This window comes from Pelobates fuscus, chromosome 3 (assembly GCF_036172605.1).
Source record: "Pelobates fuscus isolate aPelFus1 chromosome 3, aPelFus1.pri, whole genome shotgun sequence".
Taxonomy (NCBI): Eukaryota; Metazoa; Chordata; class Amphibia; order Anura; family Pelobatidae; genus Pelobates; species Pelobates fuscus.
Genome location: NC_086319.1, coordinates 272,051,250 through 272,073,835, shown reverse-complemented (window position 1 = coordinate 272,073,835; position 22,586 = coordinate 272,051,250). Strand labels below are relative to the sequence as shown.

General features: G+C 45.3%; 1 protein-coding gene across 1 annotated transcript; it reads right to left on the bottom strand.

The window, feature by feature from the left end:
- Nucleotides 1–9,013: 9,013 nt before the first annotated feature.
- On the bottom strand, nt 9,014–22,303 carry LOC134603000 (peptidyl-prolyl cis-trans isomerase-like). Its single transcript, XM_063448542.1, has 5 exons — nt 22,130–22,303; nt 16,369–16,399; nt 11,877–11,965; nt 10,128–10,300; nt 9,014–9,437 (listed from the first exon to the last, which is right to left on the bottom strand). The coding sequence occupies exons 1-5, from the start codon at nt 22,193–22,195 to the stop codon at nt 9,305–9,307; spliced, it is 492 nt and encodes a 163-aa protein (XP_063304612.1). The 5' UTR covers nt 22,196–22,303; the 3' UTR covers nt 9,014–9,304.
- Nucleotides 22,304–22,586: the final 283 nt, after the last annotated feature.

The window sequence follows — 22,586 nt, the reverse complement described above, 5'->3', positions numbered from 1 at the left end:
GCCATTATGGACAGGCGGGCACCGAAGAAACAGTCCAAAAAGCCATCGGAACACGGAGCCACGGTGACTGATCTGTTTGCGGCCTCCCGCGCCATGCGATCGCAAGCCCAAGATGGCGGACGGGAAAGCCCGATGGCTCCGAGATCACCCTCTAGCCCGGGAGCGGCGGCGGCCTCGGAAGTGTCGGAAGCTAATACTGCGCAAATCCTAGCAAAACTGGCGGAGGTTCGCGGTTACTTAGCTGCGGAAATCACCAGAAACACACACGAGGTCAAGGCCGAAATTCAGGCCTTGGGAGCGAGGACGGCGGTGCTGGAGCAGCGTGTGGAGTCCACGGTTGTGGCCCACAATGCCGCTACGGCTCAGATTAACCAGCTGTCTTCCAGATTGACCGCGGCGGAATCTGCCCTGGACGACCTGGGGAACAGGTCCAGGCGGAACAACATCAGACTTCGGGGTCTACCCGAACAGGAAGGTGAGGGCCCGCTGCTGGAAGTGGTCACTAAGATCCTGAAGCCTTTGCTGCCGGACATGCCGGATAATCAGTGGCATATCGAGAGAGCGCACAGAGCTCTCAGGGCAAGAAGAGCGACTGACAACCGCCCGAGGGACGTGATTATTAAGTTTCTCTTCTACCAGACGAAAGAAGCCCTGCTGAAGAGGAGTAGAGAGGGCCCAATCAGGTATGGCGGGGTAGAACTCACCCTGTTTCAAGACCTGACACCGGCCACACTCCAAAAAAGAAGGCTGTGGCGCCCTGTGACGGGGCTCCTACAGAGGCATGGAGTGAAATACGCTTGGGGCTTTCCATTCCGTTTGTTGGCGTTCCGGGATGGTCGCACCAAAACCTTGTACGCGGACGGTGACCCGGCGGCGTTTCTGAGGAGCCTGGATATCCGAGACCAGATCGAGCTGTCGGAGCTTCCTCCTGCCGTAGAGGAGCTGCGTCCCCTCCCCGGTGAGTGGGACACGGCGGGCGAGTGAGTCCCGGTGTGGTAGGCCGACCCGGATCCGGCGGTGGTTGGCGGAGAGGAGATCGGGTTTTTTGTCTCTCCACTCCGGAGGGGGGGCTCTTAAGATGCGGATGGTATGGCGGGTTTTTGGAGCCTAATTTCCATTGGGGCTCACCCAGTGGGGGCATGGTTGGGGAGCTCCCGTGAGGGTCCCTGAGAAGGCCCTCGGGCCCGGGTGGGTTCGTGGAGCACCTATTCCCCTTATTGGGTGGGTTAGGGTTGCGGAGACATGACGCCCCTTCATTGATTATGCGTGCCACCTATGTTTTTTCTTTATGGGCTGCACGCCGGGGTGGTCAGATTCACCGTTTATTTTTATATTTCTGTTTTCTCATGTTGGGGTGCGGGGATCGGGGATCGGAGAGGATCGGGACTGGGGGTCATTTGCTTCCTAGCCAGCATCTCAAAGTAGAGTACGGAACTATCATGCCTTTAGACGATATTGTCCCCCCCCCCCTCTCCCTTTTTCTTTTTTTTTCTCTCTCCCGGGCTACTGTTTTTATATAACCCACGGCCGCAAGGAGGGAGGTGGGGGGATGATGTCTGGCTACTGTTATGTATGTCGCTATGTACTTTTTTGCGCAATTGTATTGCGTTGTATTATGTTTGCACGGGTGGGGGACGGAACCGTGGGGAGCCGGGTAGGCAATAGGGCCCTAGTTTTTTGAGGTGTAATTGCTATGGTTGGCTTAGATGGTTAGGCCCTACAGGGGGCATGGAAGCGTGGGCTCGCTCTCTCGTCCCCGTATGGGTGGGGGAGGGTGGTGTCTGGGCCGGAGCCACGAGATGGCGCCGGGATCCCCCTAGGTAGTATGGGGTAGAGTGACCTTCCCCTCCCTGCTCCTGGCCCCTCCTATCCCCGGCTTGGGAACGTAGTCTCACCTTGGGGGACGCCCCTCCGCACCGGCGGCCATCCGCCCGAGTTTATTCTTGCACTATACCTATGTACTCATTCGTTTATTTCTTTTGCAGCACTCTCTCAGCACCGGGTTATTCGTTTATTCATTGCCTTATATTAGGCTTGCTTTATTGGTGTGTACGACTTCTACTTAGCAAAAAAAAAAAAAACTATATATCTTATATTAGAAAAAAAAAAAAAAAAAACAAGAATAATAGTTAAAAAAAAAGAGAGAAAAAAAAAAAAAAGAAAAAGGGAAAAAAAAAAATACAAAATAAAACAACAAAAAGAAATACATTTGTTCAATTACGATTAATACCTTCTCAACTATGTCTCCTCTGGTTATGCATATTGGAGCATAAGATATTAGATACTCTGGCTCATTTACTCGGTTTTGTTTGCCCTCCCTGCCGTTAAGGGTTATGCAGGGTCTGCAGTGTTTTTTCCTATATTTAACTTCAGTTGGCACTCAAGTAGTGCCATTATTGGCTGGTCCATGTCCCGAGCATCCCAGAACCTTTTCTTAGTTATGGGGATGACGGGACATATACCCCGGATAAGCCTGGCTTTAGGTAAGACCAGGCGACTTTTGTACAATATGTTATGTTGTTCTTCCTTCTTCTTCTCTCTACTTTTTCTTTTCCCTCTCCACTCTGCCCTTTCCCATCATATCTCTCCTCTGGGGGGGGAATCGAGGAACGCCCTCAGTATCTTGGCCACAGATGGTAGTGTCGGTAGGCTCCACAATAGCGATATTCCACAAGATGAGTTATGCCTGTGAAACTAATGTCCCTTAATGTTAAGGGTCTAAATGCCCCTAAAAAGCGACGTCTCATGTTTCGGGAACTGAAGCGCATGAACCCGGATATAGCCTTCCTGCAGGAGACGCACCTGCCGAAATCAGCTAAGTTTGCCCTTAAAGATCATACATTTCGAACCTCGTTTGAGGCCAGAGCACTCAATAAGAGGAACGGGGTAGCTATTCTTATACATCATAGATGCCCGCTCAGGGTTAGCAAGGTCAGTACGGATCCGAGCGGACGCTATGTTTTAGTATCAGGGTCCTTACACTCTCACACTATCCATGTTCTCAATCTCTACGCCCCTAACGAGCAGTCCAGGGAATTCTGGACAGAGATGACCCGCGTGGTCAACTCGCTGCCACATGGTATGGTCATCGTAGGGGGGGATTTTAACGCGGCTCCATCCCCAGCAATGGACAGGGGGCCCTGTAGGGGAGCTCCGAGATCGCACAAACGGGGAGGGCAAGATAAATTGTTACACACTTTTATACAACACACTGATTTGCTGGACATATGGAGGGCCCAACATCCAGATGATACTGACTATACGTTCTACTCGCCACCTCACGACACGTATTCAAGGATAGACCTGTTTCTTGTAAACTCACTAACTGTTCCCAGGGTATCAGAGTCCAGGGTGGGGTCCATAACCTGGTCGGATCACGCAGATATCTCCCTAACCCTAGACAGGCTAAGCGCGGCGTCCCCTTGGTCGTGGCGGTTGAATACGTCTCTACTCCAAGATCCAGCTATTGTAGAGATTATTCGTTCGGAACTCAGGGACTACTTTGAAAGGGAAGCGGAGTCAGGAGTTACGAAGGCTACGGTGTGGGCAGCCCATAAGACGGTCATTAGGGGGGTACTGATCAGAGAAGCGACGTTGAGGAAGCGACGTAAATTTCAACGATTGGCCACATTACTGGAAGCATTGAGAACGGCGGAAAACAGACACAAATCGGACCCTACACCTGCCAATTTGACATCATTGCAGAACATAAGGATCTCGATTAGAGAAACGCTCCTGGATGATACCGCAAGGGCTATGATATGGGCCAAGCGTACCTTCTATGAGAAGGCGAACAAGATGGATACCTTGCTAGCCAGATCCCTTCGACCACGGCAAAGGAGCACACTCATTACGAGGATCAAGAATGAAGCGGGTATCTACCAGACAAACCCCACAGACATAGCCACGGTGTTCTCAGATTTTTACGCTAAACTTTATAACCACTCTTCGGAAGGCGCCACGGACACGGGCCGGGAACTAGAAGGGATTCAGAATTTCCTATCTGGATTACGACTCCCTAAACTAGAAGCAGCGGTTTCGGATGTACTGGGAAGCCGTATCACAGGAGAGGAGATAGACGCGGCAATATCCGCCTTGAAAAGCAACAAAGCACCTGGACCTGATGGCTTTTCGGGGAGCTACTATAAAACCTTCCGGGAAGAACTCCTCCCTCACTTGGAACCCTGGTTTAATGAGTTGATGGATGGGGGGACGCCTGATAGAGATATGTCCTTGGCGAATATCGTTCTATTGCCCAAACCTGGAAGGGACGACTCGGTCCCGGAGAACTTTCGCCCTATTTCCTTGATCAACCACGACTCAAAGATCTTGGCAAAGGTGCTTGCGGGCAGATTAGGCCCACTCCTTACGGGTATGATTCACCCGGATCAGGTGGGCTTTATACCTGGGAGACAACTTTTCGAGAACACGAGACGCAATATAGATCTCATAGGGAGGCAGGTCACGAAGGGCACCCCGACACTACTGTTGTCCCTAGATGCCGAAAAGGCATTCGATAGAGTGAAATGGCCTTACTTATTTGAGGTGTTGCGACACTATGGCGTGCCGGCCCCGTTTATTACAACTATTCAAGCTATGTACTCCAACGTTAGGGCACAGATTCAAATTTCGGGAGCGCGAGTCGAACCGTTCCACCTGAGCAATGGTACGAGGCAGGGTTGCCCTCTTTCACCGCTGCTATTCGTACTCTCGCTGGAGCCCCTCATGCAGGCCATACGAGAAGCTCCTGATGTTAAGGGTATCTTGGTGGGAGACACACAATACGTTGTTTCGGGTTTCGCAGATGACGTCTTGTTGACGTTAACAGAACCGGAGGCCTCCATGGAGGCACTGACTAGGATGCTGGAAGCCTACGGGGAGGTGTCGGGATATAAGGTCAACCTGCATAAATCGAGCGCGATCCCCTTAGGTATGACGGACGAAGACGCAGCGTCTATAGGGAGGACCTATCACCTACGGATAGAGAAGGACCAGATTAAATACCTGGGCATTTGGTTGACAGCGGACCCCTCTCAACTCCATAGGCAAAATTATATCCCACTGATTAGACAGTTGATAGCTGACATGGAGACATGGGCAGACAAGCCGATCTCGTGGATCGGAAGATTGCATTCAGTAAAAATGAATGTGCTGCCTAGGATACTTTTTTTGTTCCAGGCTCTGCCAGTCCACTTGAGTAAATCCGCCTTGGGACCGCTTCAACAGGCCATAGGAAGGTTTATCTGGCAGAATAAAAGGCAAAGGGTTTCCCGCAACGTCCTGTATAGGGCAAAAGACAGGGGAGGCCTTGGTCTCCCGAACTTATATTTTTATTATGTGGCGGCTCAATTGACTCAGATCGCACTGTGGCACTCCCCCCCAGGGGAGCGGAGGTGGGTGGATCTGGAATCCACCATGATGGGCCCAGATAGACCACAATTTCTTATGTGGATTCCTAAGGAACATAGACCAGCAGACCGAGTGGATTGCGCAGCGATTCACACTTCCCTTAGGGTCTGGGACGCTGCAGTACTTAAATACAGACTGGCTTCTGTACCATCACCCATGACCCCATTTTTGCGAAATAAAAAGTTTATACCGGGCATGTGCCCTCGAGATTTCAAGGGTATAGAAAACTCAGGATTACAGCGGTTGTGCGACCTCTTTGAAAACGGCACCTTCATCACATTCGATGCACTACAGAGCAGAGCTCCTCTGCATCCCTTTGATTACTTCCGGTACTTGCAGCTCAGAGATTTTGCCCGGGGTTTCAGGATCAAGGCGGCTGCAACGATGCAATTAACATTCTTTGAAAAAATGTGTAAGAGGGAACAGTTCCCTACGGGCCTGATCTCGTGCTTGTATTCCCACTTGAGCACAAGTACGCTAGAATGGGGTGACATCACATACATACATAGGTGGGAGGCAGATCTTAACGAGGTATTGGAAGGAATAGAATGGCAAGAGATATGGGAGGCCGCGGCAAAATCGTCGGTGTGCGTCTCGCTGCAGGAACAATCCTATAAGACGTTATTCAGGTGGTACACAACCCCAGTAACGCTGCACCGGATGGGCAAAAACCCGACGGACCTCTGTTGGAGAGGTTGCGGTCACAAGGGCACGTATATCCACATGTGGTGGGAGTGCCTGGAGGCGCAAGCCTATTGGAAACGAGTAGCTGCTTTACTGAGGGAAATTTTAGGCAGGGAAGTGAGGCTAGACCCGTGGGTGTTCCTACTGTCTAGATCCATGGATGGTTGGACGAAAATGGAACAGGCCCTTGTCCAAAAGATAAATCTGTCGGCTAGGAGAGCTCTGGCGCAGGTATGGCTACAGGGGGAGACCCCTACGATAGCGACGGTGATACAAAAAATAAAAGACACCTTTCTGATGGACAAGTTGACAGCTCGGGTGAGGGGGACAACGAAGAAATTTGACAAACTTTGGGGCCCCTGGATAGATTGCACTGTCAGCGATTAAGACGGTAGGGACTGATTGGGGCGTCTAGATGTTACTAGGGGACCTCTGTGTTAGGCGGTTTTTTTAGGCGGACTAGATACGACCTACAGGGAGAAGAACTAATTAATCCTGTATGAGATAGTGGTGAGCGGGCATCATACCCCTCACGAGGCTTCGTGAGGGGCTTCACTCCTCGGATACCCCCCCCTCCCCCCCCCCCCACTCTCTCTATCCCATTCTCTAAGGCCCCGACCTCTCGGGCTCTACCTTTCATCTTTCTCTTTTCTCCTGTCTCTTAATCTTCTTACGGCTGAGCCGCACGTAGCGGAACTATTTTTGAGTGACGCTAATGCTACAGTAAAGGTAGTACGCTGGGGTGCTAAACTCTATCGAGATGCTTCTTTCCTCAAATTTGCGATGGAGGTGCGGCCGACCTTATTCATCGGTTAACCGATTACTGTTTTATATAATAACAAAAAAGCCAGGCGGAACATCCAAGCTCCTGTGGGGTTTTTGATTTCTGTAGTGAACGGGAGTTGGGCATGCTTATGGGGATACGAGACAGGGTGACCTGGAAATTCATGCTAGTTCACTCCTCTTGTCGGTATTTCATGTAACGGTATCAATATACTTGCTTTATGTTTGGAATTTCTGTACTACTGTGCATGTATTGCTTGTGATGTTTTGCACTGGAATAAATAAAGAATTTAAAAAAAAAACAAAAAAACGGAATTCGGCATGACAGTGCCGCTTTAATAATGATCCGAAACCTGTTTAGCTGTTTCATTGGTGCCAAATGTTAAATATACATTTCTGTGTGACTTATGAGCAATGTGCTGTTACTGTTACCTGTGAAAACCTAATAAAATACGATTGACATAAAACTCATATTTGTGTAGAATAGTGTCTCACAAATATAACAGTACCCCCGTGTACAGGTTTTAGTGTTTTTGGAACGTTACAGGGCCAAATACAAGATTTTTCCCATTTCAGTTTTTGCAAATTGGTTGTTGCCTTTGACACTGTATAGCAGGCCAGAAATTAAAATGAACCCCCACCATGGGATACCATTTTAACAATTAGAAAACTCAGGGTATTCAAAATGGGTTTGTCTACATTTTTTCCCCATAGTCATTTAGTCAAAACACTGGGCAAAAATAGCTTTATTTTACTGGTGATCGTTGGATACAGTTTTGAAACTCGTTTTCAGCAAAGTCTCTGGAGTATAACAGTACCCCCCATATACAGGTTTTATGGTGTATTGGAAAGGTGCAGGGTTAAATATAGCAATTGCAAAGTAAATTCTGTGGACTTATTGCCAGGGACATCAGGCAGATCCCTCAAAGTTATTAAATCATTGTTATGTAAAAAAAAAATATATATATTTAAATTCTACATATATTTAAGTTCAACATGCATGATGAAAGGATTAGTGGTTATACTTTCATTCCAAGGGTATTTTGATAATATTTATTGGCATCAAAATACAGTTGAATGAAAATTTTGCTTAATTATATTATATACAGTATATATTAGGGGTGAAGGCAGGATTGCCTGGGCCGTCAGGCAGTCCCCCAGAAGCAGATCACGGAGGTGGGGGCTCAAAGCCTTTACATACCGCTGCAACTGTGTTTAAGCCCATTTAAAGCAGGATGGCATGGAACGCTGATAAACATTCCCATAACTTAAAGTAGAAGTAGTGTTAGGAATATAAAGCGGTGTGCCTTCTGGTCCCCACCTGTTGCACAAAAAAAAAATTAAGAAAGCCTGTTATTCACATAGCCTATTCCAGTGCTCAAGTTCCTCTGCATTGGGTTGTGTTTCACCTACAACAATCAGCCAATGGTAGGGCATTAAGGTGCATGTGCCACACACTAGGAATTAAAACCCCTTCCAAATGAAGTCAGTGGATACAATATATTGCACACCAGTCAAGCTATATGACTCACTTCCCACAGAAACCTCATATTTTTAGTAATTTACACAGCATATGCCAAGGAACCCATGTTTAAAATGGAATGAGGTAAAAATGTGATTTTAATTAATATGTAACCACCCAGAATCCCTTAGAGTAGGGACATCACTGCAAATTTGAGATTTGTGTTGAAAGTCTTATGGCCCAACTAGTGTTCAGATCAGTGCTTAAAAGAACCACTATATGCACCCAGATTAAGTGGTCTAGGTGCCAGATCCATCTAGGGTTAACCCTGCCTGCTGTTAACATAGAAGTTTCAGAGAAACTATGTTTACATTAGTGTTAATCCAGCCTCTAGCGGCTGTCTCATTGACAGCCGCTTCTCACAGTGAGAAGTTGCCGCCGTCCATAGGAAAGCATTGAGAAAGACATCGGAAAGGGGAGTTCCCGCCGCGCGAGGAGACCGGGGAACTGCATTTTGTTTCAACGCCAACTTTCCTTTGAGGAGCAGGCAACTACACATTTGGTATTACTGACTGTTCGGAAAACTATTTTTGTATATGAAACCGTCTTCAGTAGAGAGTCATGTGCTTACACACTGTACCACAACGTCTTTAACACAATTAAAGTAAAACAAGAGACATTTTAATGTGATTTCATTTAATTTGTCTTGTTAGATGCCATTCTGTTGACCACAGAATTTGTAGGGTGAATGGGATAGAATGGGACCCAAAAACAAAATAAAAAACAACAAAAACAACCCCAGAGGAGACAGGGCAGGGGGTGGTTAAGCACCACAGAAAATGCAGCAGTTCAAATAGCACAATTTCAGTACTGGACCTGGGGGACTGAAGCCACCAGCTAACAGAAATGGAATGCTTGTGGTGTTAAGACCAGAGGAAGATACGCTAAAGAAAGCTGGCTGTGCTCTTAGAGCTCGCCAGAATTGGTAATGGTGATTTTTTTGTTTGGTTTTCCACTCTGAGTGCCACACTTTTCCATTGCGTACACAACATCCATGCCTTCAGTAACTTGTCCAAACACAACATGTTTACCATCCAGCCTGCAGGAGAAAAAATAAAATATAAGTTTAGGCCAAGTGCTAAGAGTCAAATGCCAGCATACAATAAAAGTAGGCAATTTATAGTCTGTTTTAGATTGTGCACTGAAGAAAGGCGGTGTATATGACTCCAGCTGTTTGAATATAGCCTGCAAATAACAGGACACTCATGTCACTGACTTGCCAGGTGTGCCATATGTTAATTTGCCAGTTTAAATGCCATTCAGACCTAAATTACCCAGTATATGACACTCCCACTCCACAACTTAATCTAAAATAGTTATGGGGTCCCTGGGTGCTATCAACTTATTGGGCTAGACAGTTTGCCCAACACCTCTTCATAAGGAAAGATTGTGATCACTGTATGGGACATCTTTGGTGGTAGAGGCCTCAGATAACACTGGCTGCCAAGGAACCAAGTGTCAAAAACCTCAGAGTTACTATTTAGCAAGAATGAGCCTGGTGACTTCTTCCCCCATAAGATTTTGATAGGGAGTTATGGGGGCCTGGTGTCAGCCAGGAATGTACCCTTATTTGGCAGTTCTCCATTTTCCCTTAATAGAAGCACATTTAATGACATTTTAAACGCAAGAACCATCAGCAAGTCTGCTGGTACCAGAATAGATTTTTAGCTATCCAACATCTAGAACTACCAACATTCTCTCTGCATGACTAGCAAATATGTGGACTGACCAGCTGGTCTTTGCAATGCAGATGAAGAACTGGGAACCGTTTGTGTTTGGGCCAGCATTAGCCATGGACATGATACCGGGTCCTGTGTGTTTCAAGGTAAAGTTCTCATCGCTGAACTTGTTGCCATAGATTGATTTTCCTCCAGTTCCATTGTGATTGGTGAAGTCACCCCCCTATAGAAAGGATTAGGAAATTTGAGAGACTCAGTTTACAAGAGAAACAAAGCAATTTAAACAGAATAGGCTGGGGAGAGTGCTACGGCTAGTTATGATATAGGACAATTTCATAGTATGTTTCTTGAATTTTTTTTTTTAATTTGTTTTATAACCAATCCACAAGCACTGCTAATACATCAATCCTGGAACTAGGCGCTTTCCATCCAAGCTATGTCAGTTATTTTGATAGTGTCACCCTTTTCTGCCATTAAAGATGGTTTACTAGAAGCATTCATAATTTGCACTATGCCTTTACTGAACTGGATTGTTAATGGTTTGAGAAAAACCAAAAAACCTTGAGTGACTTTCAGTTTAGATCAATGGTAGTTTCCAGCAAAATGTCAGTCCTGCTTTTAAAGAATACCATAACATTGTTGCTTTAGTACCTTTCCCATCGTTACCAAGGGGTGTTTTAAGAGTAGATTTCTATTCATGAAAAAGGGATGTGTGCCAACATCTTAAAAAAAAGGTCCAGGCTCTAGTGATTTAGACTGTTACCAGAAGAGGACATATATGCAAACATCTTTAGGTTTAGTAAGGAAAGACTGGTCAAGTAAGTGACTACTGTACAGGAAAATACAGCCAAACAAGGCCAAAATATTTGCTGGTACAAAGCTTTGCATGCAACTTTGTATCAAAGTGTATGAATTCAGTAGCAGAGAGAGACTAGGTTTTTATCACACGATCTTGCTATTAAGCAAGAGTACTTTGACTTAAACCAACCCTGAAGTAGTAATAGATCTAGTGATGTGGCTCTGTTCACTTTACACTGTGTGGTTTGCAGTACATTTCCACACACCATCAAATGTTAACCATGTAGATATAGATTAAAACTTATTTGGAAAGCTTCTGGGTTACTATTCAAGGTCAACTCTTTTGCTAGCAAGGGCAGCTCCAAGGCAACAGACTGAGCTTGACAAGTTTACAGTCACAACCTATCGAGTTGGGACACAAGGCACCATCCACAATGTAATCTAAATTAAGTTATGGTGCCAGGAGACCCCCAGATGCACTTACCTCAAGAGTTTAACATTTTTTGAGCCCAGAGTTGCTTCCAGCATAGATCTCAACTCATGCAAATGGCATCCAGCTTCTGACATTTGTTTCAGGAAGTGCAGAGTGCTGCTGCAGACTGACAAACGGTTTAACCCCTTGAGGCAAGTGTGGACCAAGGAGTTTCCTGGCACCATAAATTCATTTAGATCAAGTTGTGAAGTGCCTAAACTGTCCCTTTAACAGCCAGTACAGTATGAATTTGTATTAGCAACAGGTTCCTCATGCTCTTGTTAAGGCAGCAAGTCTTTAATGAACACTTACTAGCGTTCTAGTTTTGAACCTGTGAGATGGGTCAGTAATAGTAAAGCACCGCAGAATAGGTTTGTTCTATACACAGTATCCCCGTTTCTGTGCTTGTTTTCCAAGTAATGTAATCTAAGAAAATTGATGGTACAGCTCTACAGAAGGCTGTACTTTAAGTGCATGTTTTAGCACAATAGAACTACAGCACCACATAAGCTTTGTAGACCAACCATACCTGGCACATGAATTCAGGGATCACTCTGTGGAAGCTGGAGTTCTTGTATCCAAATCCTTTCTCTCCAGTACACAGAAGACGGAAGTTTTCTAAAAAAAAAAAAAAAAAAAAAAGTTAGATACAGACATTACTACAAGAGGATAAAGAAACTTGTTGCAGAGACATTTGTAGAAGTCAGTTCTGAACACCTACTCAGAACATTTAGACAATTATGGCAGCAGATTAAGTTGTGATACGGCAGTTGAAGGCCTGGACCATTTATCTAGTGGCTGAATAAATGCAAAACTTAACACAGTAAAACCCAGAAAAGCACTAGTCATGTTGTCACTGCTTAATATATTTGTCTCATTACTCTACCATTTCCACTTTGGTAGCCAGCACTGGACCTTTTGCAATAAGTGTCCAAAGTAAAACCAAAGGACAACAAAAAATTATTAAAAAAAATAAAAAAATGCCCCCTCACACACACACCATTATATACACACACACACTGTATATAATGCACACTGCACAAACATGCTGCATTCTATACACACTACACAAACTCTGCATTCATATACACACTACGCATTCATTATATACACACTACACAAGATTGAATGCATAGTTTTGGAGTTATAGAAATTTATGAAAATGTATGTTTAAACTGTATGTTATAATTGGGTTACCTCTCAGGCTAAGAGGAGGGAATCTGTGGGAGGTAACCATTGTGTGATTGGGTAATGTTTAATTGGATGTGGGCGTCTCCCTTGCAGGGGAGAAATCTCATAAAAGCAGAGTGTGTAATTAAACTAGAGTTCTTCTTGACCCTCAATATGTAGCCATGTCTCGTTATTGGAGGGAACTGCTATATCACAATGGGGATTGCTATGCTCTGCATACTCCCTTGAGCTTTAATCACTTAACTTGTTCCTGTTACGCTCTCCTTGGAGGAGAGGTCTTTCCCACACGGTCCTGAATGCTGGAGGTTCATTCAGGGTGGAAGGAAGACGGCGCGGCTCCAGTTAAGCTACGGCGGTTGTGGCATACAGATTGTCCGCATACGCCACTACTTTGTAGATAATGTCCTTGTGTTCCGGATCTGAAAGAGTTCGGTAAGTGCACCGTTCACTCTTACTTTGGCACTGATATAGCACTCCTATCCACTTCATTATGTTCTCCCCAAAGCCCATTTCCTGCAGCATAGCTGTAAGGAACGGCCAGTTTACCCGGTCAAACGCTTTCTCAGCATCCGTGGAGAGCAATAGGAGTTTGTCTTTCGACCGCCTTGCCGGGTGTTGGATGGATTGGACCCTGAGAGTGCCGTCTCTGGCCTCACGTCCAGGTATGAATCCCGTCTGGTCTGGGTGGACCAGATTCGGCAGTAGGCCTTGTGACGAAACCAACCTCGCCACTGGGCATTGGAGAAGCCTGTTTGCCCGCCTCCTACCTGCTGACTATGGCCCATTGAAAATTGGTACGTTTAGAGAACTATATTTGGGCATATTGTATTTTATTGTGCGACTGCTGGCCCTTTAAGAACTGTCTGGGGACATATTGAGACTTTGGGTAACAATACCCTTTAAGACTATGGCCCCTGAAAAGTATGAACTTTTATTGTGTGTATGGCCCTTTAAGAACCGTCTGGGGACATCTTGTAACTTTGGTGAACAATGTCCCTTTAAGACTATGTCCACAGACCTGTAAAATAACTTGCCCCTGGCTCTCTCCCACTTGGTTCAATAAATAGGGCTTACTGAACCAAGTACCACACAGGCGGACCACCCAGAAGTTAAAGTGTGCAGGCAATTTACCTCCCAGGCTGTGAGGTTACTGCAGGTTAATTGCACGTGGCGGCGGCCATCTTTGTTCATTCGAATGCGGTCAGCGGTGTATGCTAAAGATTCTGTGGAACTGAAATCGGCTACACATTTCACCGAACACCGCTGACCCTTACCTTCTTCCATACTGAACTTGCAGCTCCAGAGACTAAGTCCCGTTCGAAATGGGACTTGGTCGTTTTTTCGCATGAAATTGACCGGCCGCACAGCCCAAATCTATGGAACTGTTTTGGGCAGGAAAATGTGCTTGCGGTCGGTCATAAAGGGACCTCCAGCTAACTTTTGATCCACTGGGGGGATTTGGCTGATTTTTGGAAGGGTGTATGTTTAAAGTGTGCTGATTCCAAATATGTGGAATATTTTTGGGAAGATTGGATGTACGGTTTTAAAGTTATAGCACATGTATAAAAACTGTATTTTCCCTGGCTGTAATAATTATGTTAACTGGTTATCTGAGGGGAGGGAACTTGTGGGTTGTAACCGTTATGCTATTGGCTGTTTTACCCCGCCCCTGTGGGCAGGCTTTTATGTGTAAGATGGAAATAAAAGCAGACTGGGTGTGCTAGCACCTCAGATCATCTTGTACCTTCATGAAGTTTCGGCTCATGTTTGGGGGATTGGAGAACTACACTCTGGGGATTGCTATAATCACTATACTCCCCAGGGTATTATCGCTGAGCTCTGCTAAGAGCTGTTCCTGTGCCTGCTCTCTGGAATTCGGAGAGGTCCATCTACTGGAAGCTAGACCCTGGTCTTGGGTCCAGAGTGGGTAGCATGGCGAGACCCCAACCAAGCTGCGGCGGTTCGTGGGAGTCTACAGTGGTTATGGTGTCTGGTGGAGTGCTTGGAGACCTCGGAAAGCACTAGGAGCATCCGTCAGCGGAGGGTACCCGGTCGGGGTGCCAGCAGTTCCGTTACAGGCCTCTGATCCTGGTGGACAGTAGTTTTACATCCACATTGATTAGGGAGATCGGTCTATAACTGCTGCATAGTTCGGGGTCTTTCCCTGGCTTCGGGAGAACCATGATGAAAGCCGCCAGTGACTCCTGGTGGAACTGAGCGTCTTCGATGAGAGTGTTGAATGCATTAGTAAGTTTTGGGATTAAGAGGTGTTGGAATTTCTTATAATATTCTAGGGTGAAGCAGTCTGGGCCTGGCGCTTGACCTGTTTTAGCCGCTTTGCCACTTCCGCGATCAGTACCTCCAAGTCCTCAGATTCCCCTCACTGCAATCTCGTCCCCACATAGGTTTCGAGATAGTTCCACATTTTTTTCGTTCCTATCCGCCATCTCATTTGGTTATCGGTTGTGGGATATTATACAGTGAGGAGTAGAATGTCCGAAATTCCAAGGCGATCTTATCCGGAAATGGTGTAATTGTGCCATCAGCTTGCCGTAGTCTGTTGACCTGGGCTAGTCCCTGTGGACCTTTAAGCATCCTGGCCAGTAGCCTCCCACCTTTGTTAGCATGTTGATAAAAGAAGGCCTTCGAGCGTTGAAATGAACGATAGTGACGGGTCGTCATGTGTGTTTGAAGCGGTCTCCGGGCTTCCAGTAGCTCTGCATATGTCGACTCGAGGTGTGATCTCTTATGCTGTGCCTGGAGTGTAGATATGCGTCCACAAGGTTGGTTATTTGTCATTGGGAGTCTGTTCTCTTTTCCTAGCCACCTTTAATATATTATGCTAGTCATTTGACAATGTCAGGGCCATACATGCCTCTCCTCAGGCTCACCAACATGTTTTCAGCCATCTGTTTAACCAGGCAAACGTATATTTTTATTAATGCTCAACATACATCTTTTACATTGCGTAGTTTTTTCATATATTCTGCTATACCAACAAGCTCCGGGCCGAATCCACTTGCTATAGATATTCAGACATGTCACTTTATTTAATGGCAGTCTGCTTAGCTGATTTCCATATTTGTTTATATGCTTTCTTGCTAATGTTTTACCCAAAGTCAAGCTTGTTCATATAATAAAAAATTTGTGCAGTCTTACTCTGCCATATTTCTGTTACCCTCAAATGGCCGGTATCTGCTATTGTGGCATTACCAGCATATATGGATCATTTTTCATGCACTCAAAAATAAAGAATTTATATAATAATAAAAAAAAGATGACAAGCGTTTCATGTACATCTGGTTTAGAGGGAATCCCTCTCGTCCCCAAAAATGTTAAAACAAAAAAGCCAAGTATACATTGTACTAGCAAATTTATGATTTGGAAAGGAAAACAGCTACAAAAATACTTAATCTGTTTCAAATCCTTAGCAGACACTCCATAGCAATGAGGAGACCTCTCACAGAATGTGCCTCTGTCCTCTATCCACAGTGCATGTGCCATGGCATCTAGACCGTGCTAATAGCACTGGCCAGGGAGTACAGGAATGGAGTTGTGGTTGTACAGACAATGGCAATTAAGCCAGTGTGTCAGTGTCATGGAGGAAGTGTTGCTCTGTTTTGGAGAAGTGTCCCCAAACAGGGGACATCACAGAAACAGAGCACAGGTGGACTGGAGGTGGTTGCTGCAGAAGTGCAACACCCACCTGTTTAATTAGAGCACAGCAGGGTAGAAGAGTGCCAGGTAAGGCATGACTTCATTCAAGTAGTTCTTATTGCTAGCAGTTTAGAGACTGTTAGAATAATTTGAAACAAATGCCAGTTACTCACCAACTGTTTTCGGTACAACATCATCTCTCAGCTAGAAAGAAAAAAGAAAATAATTCAGCATTATAGCAATATACCATATAAATATAAGTGCCAATTGTACAAGGAAAGTCAGCAGTGCTCATTTGCACCTGGAGGACTAGTGCCTGTGAAGAAAGCCCACAGTGGACATATGTTTAGATTGTTGTGTGGCCCAAGCTTCAAACTGGAGCTCATGAATAAATCTCATTCAAGACCTCATGTCCCAAATCTAGAAAGGCTTAAACACATTAAAGACATGCACAGGTGCAGGATAAGTTTTTGCTTTAGAGCATATTGCCATGAAGTGTCATTCACTGGCATCTGTTATGTTGGCTTCACTAGTTATGCAAGAAGACTACCCACTACCCTATAAGGCTGGCCAGGGCACGATTAACATAATTTATATGAGGCAGGTTTGAGCCCTACAGAGTATTGCAAATGCAGTGGTAGTCCACTTGACAGATTTGTGGGATTTCCATAGCAATGCTTAGTTTAAGTAGGATAGCAGAGGCAGCAAGTGATCAAGGAAGGGACAGACAGCTGTGGCAAGCCATATAAAATGACATGAAGTTAGCAGACAAGACAGAACAACATTTACATTTATTTTTGGTCCAGTCCCCTCATGGGTTAGGGACTTAGAGGCTTTAGAAAAGTTGGGACATGTTCTATTCATGTTGACCAGATTTATGCAAGCAGCTTGCTAGCAACACTTTGTGATCTAAGGAATTTACTGTATCTTAAACCACTATGGTCACCAGAACTACAGCTTATTGTAGAAATCATGCTTTTTCATAGTAAACACTGTCTTCAGAGACTAGGATATCTCCACTGGCCACTCTAGGTGCTTCCTAGCCATTTCAGCACCTCCATTATCTTCATGGAGACCCTGAACTTTCCTCAGAGATGCAGGGAGTGCCATCTATGAGGAGATGCTGATTGGCCAGGGTCATGTTTGGCTTGGCTGGCTCTGCCTCCTTGCCAGTATCAGCCAATCCTATGGGAAAGCATTGTGATGGGATCAGAGTATCACTTCTGATTGTCAGACAAGGAGGAATATCAGTGGCCGAGGCAGCAACTGCCAACTTGAACAAAAGGAGGATTTTGCTATATTTAGGGGGATAGCAGAAGGAGGGGCAGATGGTGGCTTTAACACTTTAGGGTCAGGAATGTGAGTTCCTTTAAAGACAGGTGAATGAGGAACCCTCTGCCCAGGTTTGGTTATGGTATAAATTAGTGTTAGCTTGTTTATGTTCATATTTCTAAAATCTAAAAAAGTAAGATGCTCTATATCTCTCTATCTATTATTGGACAGACAATTATTTGCCCTCCTTTCCCTCGGTCAATGCATTTTCTAATGCTAAAGCAATAGGGCATTACATATTGTTTGTAAACAGTCCACCATAGCAAACTATTGAATACTTTCAAATTGTATTTAAAGAGAGATAGAAGGCTGTCAGAAAGGACCATCAATGCAATTGAGGTCACACGATTTGAGATTTAGCAAGTACAGTTATATCAAGTTATGATTATCTTCATTAAAAACCAAACATTTCCACCTGACAACTCAAGACTTCAACACTGAAAGTCTGATGCATCTGAGTGTTCCTGTAATGATCAGAAATGTAAACACTGTATTGCAGTGGTTTAAACACTGCTGTCATCAGCCTCCTTATTTGCAGTAAGATGAATTTTTAGCAGATATGCTGATACTCTCAGCCCCATCCCTTGCCACCCACTGAGAAATAAAGTACCATCACCTGCCATTGGTGAATCCTTCCTGCATACAGCAGAGAGGAGCTGCAATTCCAGGGTCCAACTCATGGCAAAATAGTAACTGCTGATTGTTACACAGTGCCAGAACCTTTAAAGAAAAACCACCACATTGAGACGTGGCATTTACTGGGGTTAAAAAATAAAAATACCCGAAAAGGTGAAAACAGGAGAGGCAAGCAAGAAGAGATTACATTCAGTGCAGTGACATGTTCTGGGTGAGTAATCCTAGAACGTATGGCAATCTGGCATCTAGGAAGTTTGATTGTATGTGCACTTGGCATTTCTGCAGAAGTTATCTGCATGTCAGGGCTAGCTTTTAGCCAGCAGTTTGGTTATGCCAAGATTTGAGACACTGTCAAAGAAGGTTTAAAAACCTGTAATAGTAACACCACAATACTAACACCCCCCTCTCCCACTGTACTACAGGTTCCCTTCTACTGCTGGAGAGACCGACCACATCACTTTAATACATTTTTCAATATCTAAACATTTATTCCTCAATTTCAAGGTCGAGACTCTGGGAAGCATTAAATTGGTTGAGGATCACTTGATTGGAGATACACATGCACAGCCAAACTGCGCTCTTATTGCCAAGTGCAGGACCAAATTTCACTTTGTTCTTGAGGCAGAAGCACCTCTTGTGGCTGTCTGGAAGACCGTAACTAACTGCACATAATCTTACAATGTAAACACTGCAGTTTAACATTTGCAGGGTTAAGACAAGGCCACTGCACCCAGACGCTTCATTAAGTGGTTTGGGAGAGTTTAGTTGTAGGGTTAGCAGACCACCATGTTTTCCGGTACACATGTGGATTGGCAGCCCATGGGTTTCCCTGTATAATTCAGAATTAGCGCATCCATAAGGTGGAACACAGCTGCATTAGGGCGCAAGAATTGAGTGACCAGCAGGAAGGAAGCGTTCAGCGCTTCCCCTACCAGTCACTCTGTGTAGCATGGTTGAGTGGACCAGAGCAGACCTGTACAGTGCTCACCGAGAGAGCACTTGCTGTCTTTGCAGCCAGGTACAGGAAACCATTTCCTGTACCTTGGTCTGCTCCACGAGAGGTAATGAGACACCAGGGAGGGGAGAGGTACACTAAATATTGTTGAAAACAAAATAATCTGACTGGCATGTATATTTTGTGCCTTTACCACTTAAAACATTTTTTGCAAAAAGCTATAAACATGTTCAGTTAATAGTAGATATGGTTTATTTTTTTCAAAGTGGTAACTATACAAAATATTGTTAAAGGGACACTATAGTCACCTGAACAACTTTAGCTTAATGAAGCAGTTTTAATGTATAGAACATGCCCCTGCAGCCTCACTGCTCAATCATCTGCCATTTAGCAGTTAATCCCTTTGTTTATGAACCATAGTCACACCTCCCTGCATGTGACTTGCACAGCCTTCCATAAACACTTCCTGTAAAGAGAGCCCTATTTAGGCTTTATTGCAAGTTCTGTTTAATTAAGATTCTTATCCCCTGCTATGTTAATAGCTTGCTAGACCCTCCTGTATGTGATTAAAGTTTAATTTAGAGATTGAGATATAATTATTTAAAGTAAATTACATCTGTTTTTTTCATGCAGGCTCGGTAAATCATAGCCAGGGGTGTGTGGCTAAGGCTGCATAAACAGAAACAAAGTGATTTAACTCCTAAATGACTGAATTGAGCAGTGAAATTGCAGGGGAATAATCTATACACTAAAACTGCTTTATTTAGCTAGAGTAGTTTAGGTGACTATAGTGTTCCTTTAAGTTATCTGCTATTGTCCTGAATGTTCACAGGTTGTATCGGTAAAAAAACAAACAAAAAAAAACAATATCAGTTGATCCCTACTCTAGTTTTCCTTCAGAGAGTTATAGCAAGCCCATTTTAGAGAATCCATTTAGCAGGGAATTTCCTGGTCAATTGTGAAATGGTACTGCACGCCAAGTCTGTGAAGCCAGAAATACAGAAGTGGCTGATGGCGAGTGGAATGGTTTCACTAATCTTCCTGCAAGCACTATAGCTCTGTTAAACAGGCAGTGACTGACCCAGTTATTAATACAGCTTCATTAACTGCACTGGTTGGATGTGAAAAAGTCAAGACCAATAAGTGAATTTAAAGCACACTAAAAAAAACTGCATCTTAATGTAGTGTTTTGGTGCAGAGACCTTATCAAAATATGTAGAGACCTGACATTTCTGATAAGTGGCAAGGTTTACATTTGGTGTTAAACGCTCTAGTTAGCCATCCTGCGATTTTACAATTTACATTTTGTACCATTTTGAAGAGCATGACACCAAACAGTTCCATTGGACTCAATTATGCAATTTAACAAGAGTCAATGATTTCATATGAAGAGGATCAGGCTTTAGTGAGAACTGTCCTGGTGCAATGTTCAGCTATTTTAAGTGATACTTAGAGACATTCAATACCTCTTGAAATTAAACCCCAGGCTGTAACTTACTGGTTAATATACACCTAGTTCTGCATTAATAGTGAGGGAGTTTATTTAAAAAGCACAAGGTGTTGAATAGAGTGCCTGACCTATTGAGCAGTTCTCTGCAGTTGCTTGAATTTGACACCAGCTATTTAATAAGCATAGTTTACTACAAATGAACGTTCCATATTAGCTTGATACACTTAGTAGCTTGTATAACACGATTACAGTATGCAAGACCAATGTGAAATACATAAAAGCAAAACAGGCAGCAAGTTAACATGTTTGGCTACACTGTTACTAGGCCTGTAAATAGTTAAGACAATGCAGATTTCAGGGGTCAGCACATAACCTGAACAAGTGTAGGCTTCAGAAGAGATACAAGTAGATAGCAGAGTTCCAAAATCAGTTTGCCACTAACAAGTGCCTTTATGTAGCAGGACAAGCTACATTTTCTAAGATCTGGTAGGTGGTGTTAAAAGGAACTTTGCAGGACCTATGAATGTGTGAACGTAAACAGACTGCTCATTTCATGCAGATAATAGCAGGATGTGCTATACACAGAGGAAGCCAAGGATGAGAAATAAGATTTACTCAAAGGCCATCCTACCTATTGAACTAGTCATTTTAAAGGGATACAGTTAGTGCCAGGAAAACAAAGCTGCTGGTTAAATATACAAGACACCATAGTTCAGACTATGCACGACATAGTAAACATCAGTGCTCACAAAGAGCCAGGGCTGCACTGCAGCGTCAGATAACTGCTTGACGTGACATGCTGGCTAGTCTTATGTTACGTTACCAGGTAATGCAGTGCAATTGATAGCTTTCAGTGTAAATAGTGTTAACACTAGACTGACGTAACAGCATATGAAGTCCAGAATTTTTTTTAATCTGAAGTTAAACCTTGAACCCTGTATTAAGCAATTAGTGTGAACAGAGGTTCTAATGTTCGATTCCCAGGGCATTCTCTAGTCGCTGCATCTCACTGCCCATTGTGCGCGCTTCTACCGGCCACCAGTAGATGGCGGCATTGTAATGCCAGGTATAGGGCGCTCTGCGGTATGCAGGACCCGCTCTACAATGAAGCATGGCCGCAGGCAGGCCTGGCAGCTCTCTATAACGCGCTAGAAAACACCCGGGAAGCCACCCCCCGAGCGGCGGGCAGTGCACAGCCAGCCTACCGCCAACACACGGTACACAGAGAGCCGCTATGGGCGGGAATGCTGGCAGCAGCCCAAGGGCAGACATTTTGTGGCGGAAGGAGCCCATCACACATGGCAGGATTCATCCTAAGATGGAGTCCGCTACCCCAGCCCGGCCGGCACAGCCTCCCACAGCCCGCCGGGCACTGTGCTTGCTGTACAGTTATTGTGACAGTGAGCCGCCTGGCCAGGCTGGGGGAGGGGGGCATTGTTATTGTATTAACTGTGGCCCCCGAGGGCCGGTATGGACAGGAAGTGCCCGGAGGCCATGTGAAGGCTGTCACGGTGTGTGGGCCGCTCCCGGTGCTGCATTGTGACCCCCTCCCCGCCATTACCGTCATGACAATGCGGCCTGCTGACACGTCGTTGATGGCGATATCGAAGAAGCACTTGACCACCATGGTGCGGGTCTCGGGAGGGCTGGGCTGACACAGGAGACAAAGCGTGAACACCCCGCTGGTTAACTCGGGACGAAAGATGAACCGAAAAGAACCCAATACGGAAACCGCCTCGGCTGTTATATGAAGGGCTCGGCCCCGCCCATCGCACGCTCAGCACACTATCAATCAGCGGCGCGCACAGCACTGACTGACAGCCCCGACAGCCAATCGCTGCACACAAAAGCGGCGGGAGGGCGGATTCCGCGCGGAATAGAACGGTGGGCGTGGTCTGGGAAGGCGCGGTACGGGCCGGGGGTGACAGGCGGAGTGGGCGTGTCCAGTAATTGATTGACAGCTGTGACCATTCTGGGTCCTGGCCGTTCTGCACGTTGCCTGTCCGAGTGACCCCGGG

Excerpts from the sequence above, each read along its gene's own strand:
- LOC134603000 (XM_063448542.1), bottom strand. The coding sequence starts at position 22,195 with ATGGTGGTCAAGTGCTTCTTCGATATCGCCATCAACGACGTGTCAGCA. Across the intron at positions 11,966-16,368 it reads TGTTGTACCGAAAACAGTTG|AAAACTTCCGTCTTCTGTGT; the intron begins GTGAGTAACTGG and ends TTTTTTTTTTAG. Across the intron at positions 10,301-11,876 it reads TCCCTGAATTCATGTGCCAG|GGGGGTGACTTCACCAATCA; the intron begins GTATGGTTGGTC and ends TCCTTTCTATAG.